Raw genomic sequence first — 19,501 nt, forward strand, 5'->3', positions numbered from 1 at the left:
AAATAAACACATTTTCTTTCACAAATCCTCCATGTCTGTAATTTGTAGTCAGCAACCGAAGAGAAGGAGAAAATCCAGCAGCACTGCCTATGTCACGAGTAGTTCTACTATAATGTATCTAAACTGTGTCACAGCAGTTCCGTCACAAGGTGCTCACACTAAAGTCGCCACATATACAGTATGTAACATGTGTTGGTGGCACTTTATCTACACAAACTGCACATAAGTCGTCATTGTGGCATTGCCGAGCTACTAGTGATCAGAAGCCTATCTGTGCAGCAGTAGTAAAGTGAGATCCCTGTGCTCTGCTGACATCTAGTGGTCAATGTGAAAACTGCACTGTCATATAAGGACATGGCTATTCATCCTTTGCTGGCTGCGTAAACTGTAATAAGACAATGTGGATTAAGAGGCTCCAGTTCTTTGCCTATATGTAAAGGCGCGCCTTTTGCTGGGAGTTCAGCTCTCGTAACCAAAGGAATTTTTCACACTTTTCACATCAGCAATTAGAATATGAATTGTAATGCTGAGTTCACACTGGGAGTTTTTGTTGCATTTGCTTTCTGGAGCAAAACCTGAGTACTTAGCAGGAAATAATCTGCGGCAAAAATACAGGTTTTGCTTCCTTTTTCGCAGCATTTTTGGTGCCTTTTTTTCATTCAATTCGATGGGTGAAAAATGCTGAAAAAACACTGAAAGAAGTGACTATGTCCAAAAACACAAGCAAAGCACTAAATACTAATGACAAAAACAAACAAACAAACAATGTGTGTGCATGAGATTTCCAAAACCTGAGACATTGCTGGTAAAAAGCAGCAGAAAATTAGCATTAAAAAAACGCAGCAAAAGCGCCCAATGTGAACTTAGCCTATAAACGAAACAATTCATAATATTCCCTCAATGCCCACATATTTCCTTATAGTCAGCTGAGTAGACAGAAATCATGGGGCCCCGTAGCAAAAGCCCTAATTGAGCCTCTACACACACAAAAATATTATTCGTAGGGGTCACAGAAGAACATTTCTCACTACCTTTGAAGCCCTAACAAAAAAATTAGCCCCTATTGAAGGACCAAGACACTTTATGGAGACCATGAATGGGGTATAAAGTGACCCTCAAATACAATGTGATGCCCCCACAGGGATTTCCTTCATAGTACCCTCCATATACACAGTATGACGACCGTACAGAAGGCGCCCGAGATATCATACCCCCAAAGAGACCCCAACACAGTATAATGGCCCTACACAGCTCTCCATGCAGTATGATGGACCTCATATAACCCAGCATATAGTATAGCGGCAGTTAGCCTCCATGCAACATACAACTGCTTAACAAGCAATGCCATACACCAGGGACAACTGCTTAATAAGGATGGAAGTTCCCATGGATGTTCAGGTCGGTCGGGTTATTTTGGGAAGGGGGGCAATGAACATGGAGCTTGCCAGCCCATTTATATTAGCTCTCAGCTGTCTGCTTAGCCTTTACTGGTTATTAAAAAGGGTTGTCCCCCCAACAAATGACTTGGGGTCCCCTCTATTTTTACTAACCTGCAAAGGCAAGCCAGACAGCTGCATGCTGATATTAATAGGCTGGTAAGGGGCCATTGATATTAAATCTAATAACAGCTCTCAGCCACCCCAGAAATGGCGCATCCATTAGATGAACCAATTCTGGCGCTTAGCCTATGCTCTTCTCAATTACCCTGGTGCATTGACAAGCAGGTTAATGGATTTGGGGTTGATATCGGCTCTGTAATGTCTTCTGACATCAAGCCCAGGGGTTAGTAATGGAGAGGCATCTAATAATAATAAGAAACCTGCATTACTAACCCCGTAGTCAAAAGTAATAGAACACACAGTGAGAAGTTCTTTATTTGCACAAAACACTGTACGGCTCTCTTTTACCCATTTATTACCTTTAAAAATTAAAATAATTCAAAGGATCCAGAGTAAATCCATCCCACGTCCCACGACAATCCACAACTCTGCTACATCCTGATGGTGTGTTGAGCATTGACATTAGTAATGTGACCACTCAGCGCGCCAGCTGGAACACACTGACAGTAGCATGTGAATCCAGTGTCACGGGTGTGCCAAAGGCTGAAGACCGTTGCACTGCATCTGTCTGCAGAAGGTCTCAGCAGTTTGCTTTGCAGACTATTAGCCACCTCCCCCGGCTAATGGTCACACCTGGACCTGGGCGTTTATAACTCCCAACTTCCTGTTGGGAGTTGAGGGTGATATTTTCTATTTGCATTTCCCTGTTGAGGCTTGGAGCTGTAGCAGTCTGCTAGCTCCTCTTTGGAGATTGGAGGGCGTCGGTGTTTCTCTCTGAGTCTACTTAAGCTAAGTGTTCCCCTTTGTTTGTGTATTCCACCTGTCTTTAGAGGTAGTGGGGATTGACTAGCGCTTATCCTGTCCTTCTAGGTGCAGGGCTAATCACCAGGGTCAGGCAGGGATTAGGTATCCTGCTCGGCGATAGGTGCAGAATTTATATAGGAACGATAGACAGATGTAACGTCACCCTGTCTGCCCTAGGGGTTCCACTCCCCCTTCCCTAGTGTTTGGTTCCCTTATCCCTTTGAATTGCACTTAGCCTTTCCTACACTGTGTGTGACATCCGGCAGCTGCAACGAGTGCTGATGTCAGTAAGGTTATTGTAGTTCATAGCCGATGAACTGCGGTAACCTTACTGACATCACAGCTCGCAGCGTGAGCTGGGATAACCTGACTGACGTCTGCACTTGTCACAGCAGCCAAAAAACACATTAGAAAGTAAGTAAACACGTAATAATTACCACAATAAACCCTGTGAAATTTTGCATCAACGCTTACTCTTCAGATCTGCCGGACTCTTTGTGTGCCGTGACCTGTCACTCCGTGGGGTAACACCCGGGCACATTAGGCACTGTATCGGCCCACATGGCCCCATCTCCAGAAACCACAACCTCCCGCCCCAGAGACCAGCCAATCTCTAATCAGAACTTACAAAATTTGACAAAGTTTCCAAGAAAATTTGATTCACAGCAAATGGAAAGTTCTACAAAGTCTCCATCTTGCCCAGAAAAATGTGATAGCCACACACTAATCCTTTCCACTGCGGTGCTGTCACACACTATATCTGTACTGTTTATTCAGTGTATTATGACATTCTCTCCCAGCCTCAAAACGGCTGCTGCATTCCTGTCCTCAGCTTTTATACAGGTTGCGACAGTCCCTCCTGATTGGCTGCATTATACTATGTGATGTTATAGTTGCAATGCATTATCATAGAATCGTAGAGTTGGAATGGACCTCCTGGGCCATCTGGTCCAACCCCCTGCTCAAAGCAGGATTTACTAAATCATCCCAGACAGATGTCTGTCCAGCCTCTGTTTGAAGACTTCTATTGAAGGAGAACTCACCACCTCTCGTGGCCGCCTGTTCCACTCATTGATCACCCTGTCAAAAAGTTTTTTCTAATATCTAATCTGTGTCTCCTCCCATTCAGTTTCATCCCATTGCTTCTAGTCTTTCCTTGTGCAAATGAGAATAAAGTTGATCCTTCTACAATGTGACAGCCCTTTAGATATTTGTAGACAGCTATTAAGTCTCCTCTCAGTCTTCTCTTTTGCAAGCTAAACATTCCCAAATCCTACAACCTTTCCTCATAAGACAGGGTTTGCAGACCGGTCACCATTCTGGTCACTCTTTTCTGAACTTGCTCCAGTTTGTTGATGTCTTTTTTAAAATGTGGCGCCCAAAACTGGACACAATATTCCAGATGAGGTCTGACCAAAGAGGAGTAGAGGGCAATAATGACTTCACGTGATCTAGACTGTATGCTTCTGTTAATACATCCCAGAAATGCAATTGCCTTTTTTGCTGCTGCATCACACTGTTGACTCATATTCAGTCTGTGATCTATTAGTATACCCAAGTCTTTTTCACATGTGCTGTTGCTTAGCCCTATTCCTCCCATTCTGTATATGCTTTTTTCATTTTTAATGCCCAGATGTAGTACTTTGCATTTTTCCCTGTTAAAAACCATTCTGTTAGTTGCTGCCCACTTCTCCAGTTTATTTATATCTTTTTGAATCCTCTCTCTCTCTAGTATTAACTATGCCTCCTAGCTTTGTGTCATCAGCAAATTAAATCAGCTTACCCTCAATTCCTTCATCTAAATCGTTGATAAAGATGTTGAACAATACAGGGCCCAGGACAGAGCCCTGTGGTACCCCACTTGAGATATTCTTCCAACTGGATGTGCAGCCATTTACGACCTCTCTTTGGGTCCTATCACAAGCCAGTTATGATTCCATCTAACAGTTGCCTTGTCCATTCCATACTTAGTCATTTTTTCAATAAGGATTGTGTGAGATACTTTGTCAAATGCATTGCCGAGGTCAAGATATACTATATCTACAGCATTTCCTTGATCCACCCAGTCAGTGATTCTGTCATAGAAGGAAATTAAGTTAGTCTGACATGACTTATTAGCTACAAACCCATGCTGACTCTGTTTAATCACTTCATTCTTATCCTGGTGCTTGAATACATGTTGTTTAATAATTTGTTCAAAGATCTTTCCTGGTATAGAAGTCAGACTCACCGGCCTATAGTTGCCTGGGTCCACCTTCTTCCCCTTTTTGAAGATAGGAACATTTGCTCTTCTCCAGTCTTCTGGGACTTCTGTTCTCCAAGAATTTTCAAAGATTATGGAGAGGGGTTCAAAAATTTCTTCTGCTATCTTCTTCAGAACTCTGGGGTGTAATTCATCTGGACCTGGAGACTTGAATTCATTTAGGTTAGCTAAGTGTTTCCTCACTATATTTGTTTATAAATATCCTGGATTCTTCTATTCCCTTAATGGGACAGTGAATAACAGTTGATGTTACATTTCTTTTCTGAGTGAAAACAGATGCAAAATAGGAATTTAAAAGTTCTAAATACCCTGCAATGCTTATGTACTGCAGGGTATCACACGGATAGGAGGCCCGCTAGTGCCACTGATGGCAGAGCCTAACAGGCCACCGTAGCTGGCTAACCATCAGGCTCTTACTTGGACTGGGTTTATCATGGCCTCCAAAAGAACCTCATGGCTGCAGGATGACTATGGGACACAAAAGGAGCCCCCTCCATTATAAAAAAAGGTGTATGCTGTGGTCACTACTAACAAGAACATCTAGGGGGTTAAATGACTCTGATGGCAGCCCTTGTAGTAAACAGCTGACATCGGTTGCAGATAATTCCAACCTCGCTTATTAATGTTGTACCATACATACATGGAAACACACTGCCCTGCTCCAATATACAGCAGGAAAGGGTTTGTATGTAACATTATAAAAGGACAACCAAGTAACTGATATGAAGGATTCACCACGTCCTAGCATCCACTGACCCTGGCGACCATATCTACCTACCAGGTCAGTGGAATTTTTAAGAGATTCCCACACTTCACAGGCCTATGATTCCTCACCATGATATAATCAAGATGCCGTCGTAAAACAGTGGTTTTTGGTTCAGAGAACCTAGCTTGTACCCCTTCACTGGAAGACATTACGTTGACTGAAAACTACAAAATAAGGTGACAACTTTAATCTCATTTAATGGTGTTTCTCCCCGACCGTTCAATGACCTCAGAGCGATCCTACGGACTCTACTAGACCATCAGTGGGGCCAGGACTGGAAAAAGCAAAATGATGACAAGCTCCTTCACATGGATGGACACGTGTGAAGGTCAGGACTTTTTCAATGATCCATCAATAGGAGACACCATAGACACTTGTGATGTGCGGATACTGGTGAATACCTGGTTGAGTTATACATAGCACTCTTCTGTCCGCTACCTTGGACCACTCACATGTAATGGATGTACAGGCTTTGCCAATGTTTTGTGTATCCATATTGCTTTATGTCATCGTGTATGAGCTGGGAGTGTATTAGAGATGGGTACCCGTGTCCTTGCCGTGGCGCACATGGACTTCACCCATGATGCTGTGCCGGAGACCCGGTGTGTTCCAGGTTGGAGCGCACAATAGCCCTTCACATCCAAATGAATGTACGGCTTCAATATGTAGGGGTGGTAGAGGAAGCCATATAGCGGCACTTTCCGGTTTACATTACATTATGGGTACACTACTCTATTCACTCCTGATATTGGATGGATACTAAAAGCCAACAGACTTTATTAACTGGTATGGCAGTGACATCTGCTTCCTGTAGCATATATCACCCATCCAGCAGGCCTCCCGATGAGCAGAATGGATGGGGAAACGCATTGAGGTGCTGTACTTTCACGATAAGTACTCCTTTGCTAACTATCACCCCTTGTGTTTTTTCCGGGGCTATTGTGGCCGTGTTCTATGTATAGTTGTAATATAAAATGTCTATAAAGTATGATGTTTCTAGAACCTTCTAGAAATCTCCCACTTCACTCTGATGAGAAATTCAGCCTGTAAGCTCCTACAGCTTCCCTCCTTCCCCCTCCTTAACAGCCTGTGTCCACACTGGTAATAGGACACTTCCCCTATAGCATTTGGCCCATCTCCACAGAAAGGAATGTTAATTAGTTAAGCTAAAGGAAGTCCTTTGTTTTCTGGGACATGTGTCTGAAATAAAACTATGAGAGATATTAAAATAGGCTAGAATGGGCACCGATTGCGACAGAAAAACGAAACGGACATTTCTGTGATATGCACGGACCCAGCTTCCCTACGGTAGCTCTTGCAAAGTTTTATCACCGCCAGAACCTGAGATATGGATTGCTCCCAAACGGAGTGTCCTAAGTATGGCATGTCTGATGTTGCTTTATTACATTCGATGAACTACCACCTATGAGGCCCTCAGTGTGTTGATACGAGCTTCCCTCATTAAATCATAGAATCGTAGAGTTGGAAGGGACCTCCTAGGCCATCTAGTCCATCCCCTTGCTCAAAGCAGGATTCGCTAAATCATCCCAGTCAGATGTCTGTCCAGCCTGTTTGAAGACTTCCATTGAAGGAGAACTCACCACTTCTCGTGGCAGCTTGTTCCACTCATTGATCACTCTGTCAAGGTTTTTTCTAATATCTAATCTGTGTCTCCTCCCATTCAGTTTCATCCCATTACTTCTAGTCTTTCCTTGTGCAAATGAGAATAAAGTTGATCCTTCTACAATGTGACAGCCCGTTAGATATTTGTAGACAGCTGAGATATGTTGAGACAGTTGAGATATGGTTATCATAAGTTTTTTAGTTAATTGGCAACTTGGAGAAAGGGGGGGATGAACTTCTTCAGACTGCCCCTTTCGTGATGTCCCAGACCCTAGGCTATAAGGCACCCCTCCCTTACAATGAGTCAGTAGGAGCTACAGCATCCGTGCCGACCAGAACCCAGATGAGTGGAGACGTGTGGCTCCGCCTTCTCTCCCCAGCCACATGGTCTGCCTGATACCGACTAAGCACATGTGAGTGTTACTATGTCTTTTTAATCCCCTTTATGTTATATTTGTATTGTACATATGTAATGTCTCAACTTTATAGCAACTTTTATCTATGTAATCACTGCCCGCATTCTAGTGGGAATAAATGATAAAATCTATTAGCTGTCTCCATGCTCTAGGAAACAAACTATGCACCTTTTTTAGATAATCGCTACTAATTTGGGGTTTGCCACGGACCCTCTTAATTAACACTTTAAGTAAAGTGTGGCTGGTGGCAGCATGGTGTGCGCGGCTGGCGAGGCTAGCTGGCAGTACAGAAGGGTCTTATATTGCTGAATGAGTGGTTGAGGCCACAGCATTAATTCCCTTACTGCAGTAGTCTAATTGCCTGTGCACAACAGGCAGCCCGTCCGGCGACTAATTATCCTAGGTGCAGTTCCCTGACTGACCTGAGGGTAAGGGGGGCGCCGGAGAGCTGCGAGTTCCAAAGTGGAACTGAGAAAGCGGGATATACATAAATCCCCGCAGTTCTTGGAAGGTTGTTAGCAGTGGTGGGGCAACCAAAATACCCCCCTGCAATAAATTGTTAGAGCAAGATTAGCTTGCTGTGTTTTTGTCACGTGGTGCCAGTGGTGGGATAACCAAGATAAGCCCCCACTGTGCCTGTGATAGCCGTGTGCCGGCAGTGCGTCACATCCCTCCGTCCGCTGACAAACCAGTGTCGGTGGTGGGATCGTGACCTATTGGTGGCACAGGGTCCGCTGTCCGTCACAATTTGGTGGCAGCGGCCCGCCCGTTCCTCACAATAGTGGGGGTCTACTGATATGACATTTAACAGCTAAATTTCTTTATCTGCCTATTTCACCTATTCTCCGATCTACTATTAATGCCTTCAACGAGTCTAGTAGGGAAAGGCAGAGAACAGCCGATGAGTGAGGGCACCACTTCATGTATCTTTTAGGGTGCCAACCTCCGCCGTTAGGTAGATTAGTAAGGGACTTTGTAGGTATTTACAGGCTGTTATCATATCTGGATATTAATAGTTACTTTATTATGTGGAATTATGCATGGTCTGATTTTAGATGTTTCAATATCTGATAGATTGTTAAATGTTTGTTACACTGGGTTACTGGTGTTTTTTTTTAAAAAATCATTAAAAAGATTATTTTAAGGGACTATATTGTTCACGCCCGTCAATTTATTCCCTTGTACAAATCTATTTAAAAAAATGATGAGTGAACATGCTGGGATATCCATGCGTGCTCACCGAATGTCTTATGCGTGCTCAAAAAAATATGCTTGAGTCCTCGAAGTTGAATGTCTCGTGGCTGCTAGGCAATCCTTGCATGTGCTGTGTCTCTCTAACAAAGCGAGACATGCATGCTTATCTAAACAGGTTCCCTCATCACTAATAGAAGAAAATCTGAAGAGTTGAGCTACCAGGGCGAGTGTCTACGTGCATCGATAACATCATCAGGGACTTTTCAGGTCTCGATCTTTTGAACCTTAACCTACAAACCGAAACCAGCTCAAACTGTCATGAATTAGGAGTGCAAAAAAGTTGTGTTGTATCCTGCGAGATCAGTCTAATGTGTACAGTCTGGGCTTCTTCTAGACTCGATGGAGTTCCTCGGCCCCTCTCCGCACAAGGAAAGGTCACATCTATCTCGTCTCTCCTCAACCACAAACCAGCATACAGGTCACTCGAGTTCACATTTCACAACTTCTTGGCTAAATGATTGGAAACCTAAAGTTCAAAGGTGAGTGTCTCATCCCCATCATCGCTGCATCTTTTACACAAGTCCACACCCCTATACTTTCCATTACAAGAGCCCAAAGACAGCACATTTGCATCACCTAAAAAAGAAAAGTCATAAGTTGTCCTCAACACATAGGGGGATCCTGATCAGGCAAGTACTGAATTTTTAAGAATGAACAAACCCAAAAAACAGAAACCGATAAGAAAAAACTGAACAGTTTTTAAAAAGCATATAATTTACTGGGGCGTTATTGATTTTGGAGTAGAAATGACTTCACACCCTCAGGCAAAATAGTATGTACTCGAGAGTTAGAATATAATGGATGTCTCTTTCACGTAACACAATGTTGCCCGTAAGGACCATGAGCGTATAAGATGAGGAGAGTCCTGTGATGAGTTCCTGAGATGTATGACTAGAGTGCAGGTTGGCAGATGGTTCGGCTCAGAGCAACCACGTGTCTGTGTGCTGGATGCAGTAACAACACTGCAGTAGGACTTCACTCAGCTCCAGGTAAGTCTGTGTCTGCCAGTTTGGAAGCAACGTGTGTGAGTTGAACACCTCGAGCTTTGGCGTGCCCACCTTGATTAAGTCGTATAAACATGTCCATCGGGTTTGAAGTGCGACCCGAGTTCTACGATTTAAGATGATGCCCCTGATGGTTTTCTTTATCTTAAGTTCTCTTAAGGATGGCAAATCAAGGTAACTGAATACCAGTCCACGACTTTGAGACACATCCAAAAACTCGAGAGACTTAGACTCCATAGGGTATGAGACGCCCAAGTCCTTTACAGGAACGAGAACCTGAAGAATCAAAGTCTTCAGCTTGGGAAGGGATCTCGTAAGCTGTTGCATTATTTCTGGACGAACACTCTTAAAAACCCAGAAATAGTTCAGTTCTAATGTGCTGAGATTTTGGAAGTTTGTGAGAAGCGATACTGAATGCTCTGACCAATCAAATGGCAGCTTTATGCGGCTCAGCTTGGGGGATGTACGGGTGAGGCGCTCAAAAAGAGTCTGAAAGCTGTTGAACTGGTCAGTCTTGGCCAAACATATTTGTGCCATGCTACCTGGTGGATAAATATCGAGAGGCTCCAGATGTGTCAACGTCCAATTCAACTCTAACTCCTGAAGGTCTCCGCAGTGAACGCCATCAAGAAACTGAAGAAGGAAGTCGGCCCACTTGGTCCTTTGATCTCCCAAATCAAAACTAGCCCGAAGGACCGATAAGCATGCTCCGCGGGACGTCAGATGGTACGCGTACTGGTGCACCCACTCCTTCCACCTCTCAAACTCCCTCACCGACACCAGCACCCCATCCATACCAGAGAGGACAGCCCCAAGCCTCATAAAGTCTGCCACTCTCCATAGTCGCGGCGTACGCATTAGTTTACTCCAGTCTGAGCAAACCAAAGCCGCCGTGCACTTCTCGATTTCAGAGAGGAATGAAAACACATGGAGCTGACAGTCAACAGGTAAGAAGCTGAAGGGGAAATGACCCTGGCTCCTAGTCCGGGGACCTCTTAGTGCTGGTTTAGCAGAAGTGGAGGAACCTTCCTGTGAGGATGTGCTGCTCGAGTCTGAGAAACCTTCTGGACCGGGAGACAGGTCCTGGCGAAAGAGCTTTCTTTCTCGAGACATGTTTCAAGGTCCTTCTATAACGGTAGAAATGGACCCAAAATCCTGCAGTCACTCCTGAAATATAACAAACATTTCTGAGACAATTTACAAGAAAATCCTAAATCTACTCAGAGGGTCTGATCTGTGAGAAACAATAGCACATGGATATATCTGTACTGCAGGGAGGAAAAGACAGGTTGACCTGTAAGACATGCTGATGTACATACTGATTACACTCCTAATGTATATATGCCCTGACCGTACTCTATATACAGCTCTGGTAAAAATTAAGAGACCACTTTCAAATGTTCAGTCTGTCGGATTTTTCTCTTTATATTTTTGAGTAAAATGTAAATTGCTCTTTTATTCTATAAACTCCTGACAATGTCTCCGAATCTCCAAGCACTAAATTTTGTATTTATTTTCTCAAAATGAGAAATGGTCAAAATAACAAAAAAAATGCCGACCTCAAATAATGCTAAAAAAACCAGTCCGTAATCATGTAGAAACAACAATACTAATGTTTTATCTCAGGAAGAGTTCAGATATTCTGTGGAATCCCCATGATTGTTAACCCCAGCTTTCCTGCGTTTCGGCTGCTTTGCTCCAGTCTCTCACACGGCTTCTGGGTGACCTTATGCCGCTCCTGGGACACACATGTCAGCAGTTCTTCTTTGTCTGATGGCTTGTGACTCTCCATCTTCCTCCTGATTACATTCCAGAGGTTTTCAAATGGGTTCAGGTCTGGAGACTGGGCGGCCATGACAGGGATTTGATGTGGTGGCCTCTTAATTTGTGCCAGAGCTTTATATACACAGAGAAGAGGGGGACAGTATATCATATATATACACACACACACATATATATACATATATCTAAATATATACTCCTTCCTGTGACTGTCCTCCCCTCCTATGTATGTGTATATATATATATTATACTCCTTCCTGTGTTCCTGTGACTGTCCTCCTCTCCACTGTATATATATATACACACACACTCCTTCCTGAGCCTGTCCTCTCCTCTGTGTATATATATACTCCATCCTGTGCCTGTGACTGTCCTCCTCTCCAGTATGTATGTGTGTACATATATATATATATATATAGATACACACACATACTCCTTCCTGTGACTGTCCTCCTCTCCACTGTGTATGTGTGCATATATACATACGTATATATACATACACTCTTTGCTGTCACTGTCCTCCTCCCCTCCCGTGTTATATATACCCCCGGCCCATGCACATGCCATGTACAGAGCGCTGTCTCCTCTCATCCCCTCCATACAGGACACTCACCTACCCCCATATCCCCTCCATACAGGACACTCACCTACCCCCATACCCCCTCCATACAGGACACTCACCCACCCCCATATCCCCTCCATACAGGACACTCACCCACCCCCATATCCCCTCCATACAGGACACTCACCCACCCCCATATCCCCTCCATACAGGACACTCACCCACCCCCATATCCCCTCCATACAGGACACTCACCCACCCCCATATCCCCTCCATACAGGACACTCACCCACCCCCATATCCCCTCCATACAGGACACTCACCTCCCCCCATATCCCCTCCATACAGGACACTCACCCACCCCCATATCCCCTCCATACAGGACACTCACCCACCCCCATATCCCCTCCATACAGGACACTCACCCACCCCCATATCCCCTCCATACAGGACACTCACCTCCCCCCATATCCCCTCCATACAGGACACTCACCTCCCCCCATATCCCCTCCATACAGGACACTCACCTACCCCCATATCCCCTCCATACAGGACACTCACCTTCCCCCATATCCCCTCCATACAGGACACTCACCTACCCCCATATCCCCTCCATACAGGACACTCACCTACCCCCATATCCCCTCCATACAGGACACTCACCCACCCCCATATCCCCTCCATACAGGACACTCACCCACCCCCATATCCCCTCCATACAGGACACTCACCTACCCCCATATCCCCTCCATACAGGACACTCACCCACCCCCATATCCTCTCCATACAGGACACTCACCTCCCCCCATATCCCCTCCATACAGGACACTCACCTCCCCCCATATCCCCTCCATACAGGACACTCACCTCCCCCATATCCCCTCAATACAGGACACTCACCTCCCCCCATATCCCCTCAATACAGGACACTCACCTCCCCCCATATCCCCCTCCATACAGGACACTCACCTCCCACCATATCCCCCCATACAGAACACTCACCTCCCACCATATCCCCCCATACAGAACACTCACCTCCCACCATATCCCCCCATACAGGACACTCACCTCCCCCCATATCCCCTCCACAGGACACTCACCTACCCCCATATCCCCTCCATACAGGACACTCACCTCTCCCCATATTCCCTCCATACAGGGCACTCACCTCCCACCATATCCCCTCCATACAGGACACTCACCTACCCCCATATCCCCTCCATACAGGACACTCACCTACCCCCATATCCCCTCCATACAGGTCACTCACCTCCCCCCATATCCCCTCCATACAGGACACTCACCTCCCCCCATATCCCCTCCATACAGGACACTCACCTCCCACCATATCCCCTTCATACGGGACACTCACCTCCCACCATATCCCCTTCATACAGGACACTCACCCACCCCCATATCCCCTCCATACAGGACACTCACCCACCCCCATATCCTCTCCATACAGGACACTCACCTCCCCCCATATCCCCTCCATACAGGACACTCACCTCCCCCCATATCCCCTCAATACAGGACACTCACCTCCCCCCATATCCCCCTCCATACAGGACACTCACCTCCCACCATATCCCCCATACAGAACACTCACCTCCCACCATATCCCCCCATACAGGACACTCACCTCCCCCCATATCCCCTCCACAGGACACTCACCTACCCCCATATCCCCTCCATACAGGACACTCACCTCTCCCCATATTCCCTCCATACAGGGCACTCATCTCCCACCATATCCCCTCCATACAGGACACTCACCTACCCCCATATCCCCTCCATACAGGTCACTCACCTCCCCCCATATCCCCTCCATACAGGACACTCACCTCCCCCCATATCCCCTCCATACAGGACACTCACCTCCCACCATATCCCCTTCATACGGGACACTCACCTCCCACCATATCCCCTTCATACAGGACACTCACCCACCCCCATATCCCCTCCATACAGGACACTCACCCACCCCCATATCCTCTCCATACAGGACACTCACCTACCCCCATATCCCCTCCATACAGGACACTCACCTCCCCCCATATCCCCTCCATACAGGACACTCACCTACCCCCATATCCCCTCCATACAGGACACTCACCTACCCCCATATCCCCTCCATACAGGACACTCACCTACCCCCATATCCCCTCCATACAGGACACTCAGCTCCCCCCATATCCCCTCCATACAGGACACTCACCTCCCACCATATCCCCTTCATACAGGACACTCACCTCCCACCATATCCCCTCAATACAGGACACTCACCTCCCCCCATATCCCCCTCCATACAGGACACTCACCTCCCACCATATCCCCCATACAGAACACTCACCTCCCACCATATCCCCTTCATACAGGACACTCACCTCCCCCCATATCCCCTCCATACAGGACACTCACCTCCCACCATATCCCCCATACAGAACACTCACCTCCCACCATATCCCCCATACAGAACACTCACCTCCCACCATATCCCCTCCATACAGGACACTCACCTCCCCCCATATCCCCTCCATACAGGACACTCACCTCCCACCATATCCCCTTCATACAGGACACTCACCTCCCACCATATCCCCTTCATACAGGACACTCACCTCCCACCATATCCCCTCCATACAGGACACTCACCTCCCACCATATCCCCTCCATACAGGACACTCACCTCCCACCATATCCCCTTCATACAGGACACTCACCTCCCACCATATCCCCTCCATACAGGACACTCACCTCCCACCATATCCCCTTCATACAGGTCACTCACCTCCCACCATATCCCCTCCATACAGGACACTCACCTCCCACCATATCCTCTCCATACAGGACACTCACCTCCCACCATATCCTCTCCATACAGGACACTCACCTCCCACCATATCCCCTTCATACAGGACACTCACCTCCCACCATATCCCCTCCATACAGGACACTCACCTCCCACCATATCCCCTTCATACAGGACACTCACCTCCCACCATATCCCCTCCATACAGGACACTCACCTCCCCCCATATCTCCCCAGTGTACACACACATATATATATCTCGGCCTCTCAGCTGTCGGCGCTGTCTTTCTTGCACGCTTGTTCACTGCCAATAAAGTTTAGTGAAATTACCGAATACATGGTCTGCGCAGCACGAGAGTTGCTCTGTGTACACATCGAAGAGACCACAGCGGCCATGTTAGCACACCCGGAAGTCAGCTGAAGCCGCCGGAAGTGGCCGGTGCGCCTTGTTGGGACTCCCTTCCTGTGGTGACGGAGGACAGTGCGGGGACGAGCGGTAGTGTATGTATCAGTTCACATCCTGCGGTAACTCAGCCGCACATTGGCCAGCAATACTGCCTGATATGTCTAACAGAGGAGCCTGCGCCATGTGCGGAGAACAGAGGGATTACTGCGGGTACAATGTGACCCCTGACATAACAGAAGCCAGGAGAGCGCCCCACACAGGCGACTCGGGGTAAACACTCCCTCCTACCCCCACATCCATACCCCGCCATCATAACGAGGGTCCGTCAGCTAATCAGTGACGTATCACGGCCCCGGGGCTCACGTTTCGCTGCGTGCAGCAGCTTCATCAGGTGTTATCTCAGTGACATACACGGACGTTGTTCTAAGCCGCCACTCACTGACCTGCAGCTCCTGAAGAAGCTGCGAAACACGGCGAAACACAGGCACGGTGACCCCTCCACAGTCATCCGGGGGGCTGAGCGATCCTAGCAATGTTTAGGAGGGGGCAGTGTCCTGCAGGGGGCAGACTGCTGTATTCATCTGTCATTGATCCCCTGTCCTGTACATACATTACTGCTGCACAGAGAGGATCAGCTGTGTAGCGGGGCTGATGGCGGAGTACAGGAACACGGCCTCGTGCTGCCGGACAGCGGATGCAGCTGGGCGCCCACACCTTGTTCATCACATAGTAACTATGTATCACCTACAGTTGTGGCCAAAAGTATTGACACCCCTGCAATTCTGTCAGATAATACTCAGTTTCTTCCTGAAAATGATTGCAAACACAAATTCTTTGGTATTATTATCTTCATTTAATTTGTCTTAAATGAAAAAACACAAAAGAGAATGAAGCAAAAAGCAAAACATTGATCATTTCACACAAAACTCCAAAAATGGGACAGACAAAAGTATTGGCACCCTCAGCCTAATACTTGGTTGCACAACCTTTAGCCAAAATAACTGCGACCAACTGCTTCCGGTAACCATCAATGAGTTTCTTACAATGCTCTGCTGGAATTTTAGACCATTCTTCTTTGGCAAACTGCTCCAGGTCCCTGATATTAGAAGGGTGCCTTCTCCAAACTGCCATTTTTAGATCTCTCCACAGGTGTTCTATGGGATTCAGGTCTGGATTCATTGCTGGCCACCTTAGAAGTCTCCAGTGCTTTCTCTCAATCCATTTTCTAGTGCTTTCTGAAGTGTGTTTTGGGTCATTGTCCTGCTGGAAGACCCATGACCTCTGAGGGAGACCCAGCTTTCTCACATTGGGCCGTACATTATGCTGCAAAATTTGTTGGTAGTCTTCAGACTTCATATGCCATGCACACGGTCAAGCAGTCCAGTGCCAGAGGCAGCAAAGCAACCCCAAAACTTCAGGGAACCTCCGTCATGTTTGACTGTAGGGACCGTGTTTTTTTCTTTGCCTCTTTTTTTCTCCTGTAAACTCTATGTTGATGCCTTTGCCCAAAAAGCTCTACTTTTGACTCATCTGACCAGAGAACATTCTTCCAAAACGTTTTAGGCTTTTTCAGGTAAGTTTTGGCAAACTCCAGCCTGGCTTTTTTATGTCTCGGGGTAAGAAGTGGGGTCTTCCTGGGTCTCCTACCATACAGTCCCTTTTCATTCAGACGCCGACGGATAGTACGGGTTGACACCGTTGTACCCTCAGACTGCAGGGCAGCTTGAACTTGTTTGGATGTTAGTCGAGGTTCTTTATCCAACATCCGCACAATCTTGCGTTGAAATCTCTTGTCAATTTTTCTTTTCCGTCCACATCTAGGGAGGTTAGCCACAGTGCCATGGGCTTTACACTTCTTGATGACACTGCGCACGGTAGACACAGGAACATTCTGGTCTTTGGAGATGGACTTGTAGCCTTGAGATTGCTCATGCTTCCTCACAATTTGGTTTCTCAAGTCCTCAGACAGTTCTTTGGTCTTCTTTCTTTTCTCCATGCTCAATGTGGTACACACAAGGACACAGGACAGAGGTTGAGTCAACTTTAATCCATGTCAACTGGCTGCAAGTGTGATTTAGTTATTGCCAACACCTGTTAGGTGCCACAGGTAAGTTACAGGTGCTGTTACACAAATTAGAGAAGCATCACATGATTTTTACAACAGTGCCAATACTTTTGTCCACCCTCTTTGTTTTGTTTGGTGTGGAATTATATCCAATTTGGCTTTAGGACAATTCTTTTTGTGTTTTTTCATTTAAGACAAATTAAATGAAGATAATAATAACAAAGAATTTGTGTTTGCAATCATTTTCAGGAAGAAACTGAGAATTATCTGACAGAATTGCAGGGGTGTCAATACTTTTGGCCACAACTGTACATTGACATACTCTGTTGCACAATGCACATGAACTTTTGAGCTGACCTCTTTGTTTACAATAGTTTAATTAGTCTGTGTTTCTTTTTGGGGTTTTTTCTGTGGTGCACACTATTGTCATCTCCCTGTTTTTACCTTATGCTTCCATATTGTGTTTTATTGTTATTTCCATAAAGTCTTTTTACTTTTATTATTCTAGTTTCCACTGGTGCTTTCTTTTTTATATGATTATCTCAATTCTTGAACTGAACCTGTTTCATATATCCTCACATCCTTGCATGTTGGTTTATTGATTTGTATTACTGATAACGGGTGTTGGCTTGGTACGTTTGCCTTTATAAGCCAGGAGATGCCCGTGTAGTGTGCGAAGATCCTTCAATCTTCCCCCTGTCTCCCATTCCTGGAAGAAAAGCTGAAACCATCTCTTGCAGGAAAATACCCACAGAGGAGCCCTCTCTTTCCAGAGGTTTGCCACGTTAACCTTCAAAAATGTGTTCAATAGGAACACCACGGGGTTCACCATATTCAACCCCCCTAGTCTCCTCGTGTGGTAGGTGACCTCCCGCATGACTAGGTTCTGTCTATCCCCCCATAACATCTGGAAAAATAGACTATAGACCCCTGTCCGGAGAGGCTATGGAAGACACAGACACTACCCAGGTATATTTGCAAGGGGAGCAGGAAAGCCTTGCACAGGCCAACACTTTCTCTCAGGGTCAAAAACCAACCCTTCCATTGGTCCACTCTTTGGGTGACACCTTTGATTCTGCCTTCCCAGTTTTTCGAGGAGTAATCACCCTGGCTAAATTCGATCCCTAGGACTTTGGCATGTTCTTGGGGTTTGGGGAGGGTGTCCACAAGATCAAACCTGGGATCCCTGCCTCCCAGCCTGCGACTCACGCTTGTCCTGGTTGACCTTGGTCCCAGAAGCCTCCAAGTAGCTCTCCACTTCTGACCACCACTGTTCCCTCCTCTTATGAAGAAACAAAGATGGTGGCATCGTCTGTGTAGGATACTACCCTCAGGATAGCCTGTGGCGTCACCCCGCCAAGCCTCACCCCCGCCAACGGTCCACAATCGACCGTTCTGAGGAATGGATCGATTGCAAATGCGTAAAGCAAAGGGCTAAGAGGGCAGCCCTGGTGGTCACCAGATCCTACCCCAAAAGATTATCCAATCCACTCGTTTACCAGAAAGAAAGTCTCAGCCCCTGCGTACAAGGTCTTAAGCCAGTCCACAAACCTTCTAGGCAGACAATACCTCAAAAGAGTGGACCAGAGGTAATCGTGGTTGACCAGATCAAAGGCTTTTGCCTGATCCAGGGTCAACCCCTGTCTTGCTCCATGGCCTCTCGGACACCTAGAAAAGCACTGAAAGTGCTACGGCTAGGAACGCAACAGTGCTGAGCCTCCAAAAGGAGCCGTGGTGCAAACTTCACAAGCCTGTTGAAAAGAATCTTAGCCAAAACCTTCCTGTCCACATTGAGAAATGCTATGGGACGCCAATTCTCAATGTGTCGCAGATCCTTACCCTTTGACAAAATGACCAAAGCTGACCTCCTTAATGATCTTAGAGTGTCCTAGGAGAGACACTCTTAAAACACTTGAGTCAAGAGGGGGACCAAGGAGTCCCTAAACGTCCTAAAGAACTCGGATGTTAAGCCATCCAGACCTGGCGATTTTTTGGGGGGCCTGAGCCCATCAATCGCCAGTCTCACTTCCTTTTCTTTGATCACTTCTGCCAAAACTCCCAGCAAGAGGTCAGACCCTGGCTCAGTAACAGCTTCAGCCAGGAAAGCCAACATCCTGTCATGATTCAGTTCCCTCCTTCCCAAGAGGTGCGAGTAGTATGAACTGACGATGTCCAAAATCCCTGA

At 46.5% G+C, this 19,501-nt stretch overlaps 1 protein-coding gene across 3 annotated transcripts; it reads right to left on the reverse strand.

The window, feature by feature from the left end:
• Positions 1-9,378: 9,378 nt before the first annotated feature.
• Positions 9,379-15,330, reverse strand: LOC141047919 (uncharacterized). Of its 3 annotated transcripts, none has more exons than XM_073543240.1 (2): positions 15,176-15,330; positions 9,379-10,856 (listed from the first exon to the last, which is right to left on the reverse strand). In XM_073543240.1, the coding sequence occupies exon 2, from the start codon at positions 10,800-10,802 to the stop codon at positions 9,606-9,608; it is 1,197 nt and encodes a 398-aa protein (XP_073399341.1). In that variant the 5' UTR covers positions 10,803-10,856; positions 15,176-15,330; the 3' UTR covers positions 9,379-9,605. The 3 variants fall into 3 exon arrangements, with proteins under 3 accessions (XP_073399341.1, XP_073399342.1, XP_073399343.1); XM_073543241.1 differs by having other exon boundaries at positions 15,063-15,176; XM_073543242.1 differs by lacking the exon at positions 15,176-15,330 and adding an exon at positions 13,406-13,427.
• Positions 15,331-19,501: the final 4,171 nt, after the last annotated feature.

Source organism: Dendrobates tinctorius, unplaced genomic scaffold (genome assembly GCF_039654945.1).
Source record: "Dendrobates tinctorius isolate UK_male_01 unplaced genomic scaffold, ASM3965494v1 ptg000130l, whole genome shotgun sequence".
Taxonomy (NCBI): Eukaryota; Metazoa; Chordata; class Amphibia; order Anura; family Dendrobatidae; genus Dendrobates; species Dendrobates tinctorius.

Coding starts and splice junctions, on each gene's coding strand:
- LOC141047919 (XM_073543240.1), bottom strand. CDS start 10,802: ATGTCTCGAGAAAGAAAGCTCTTTCGCCAGGACCTGTCTCCCGGTCCA.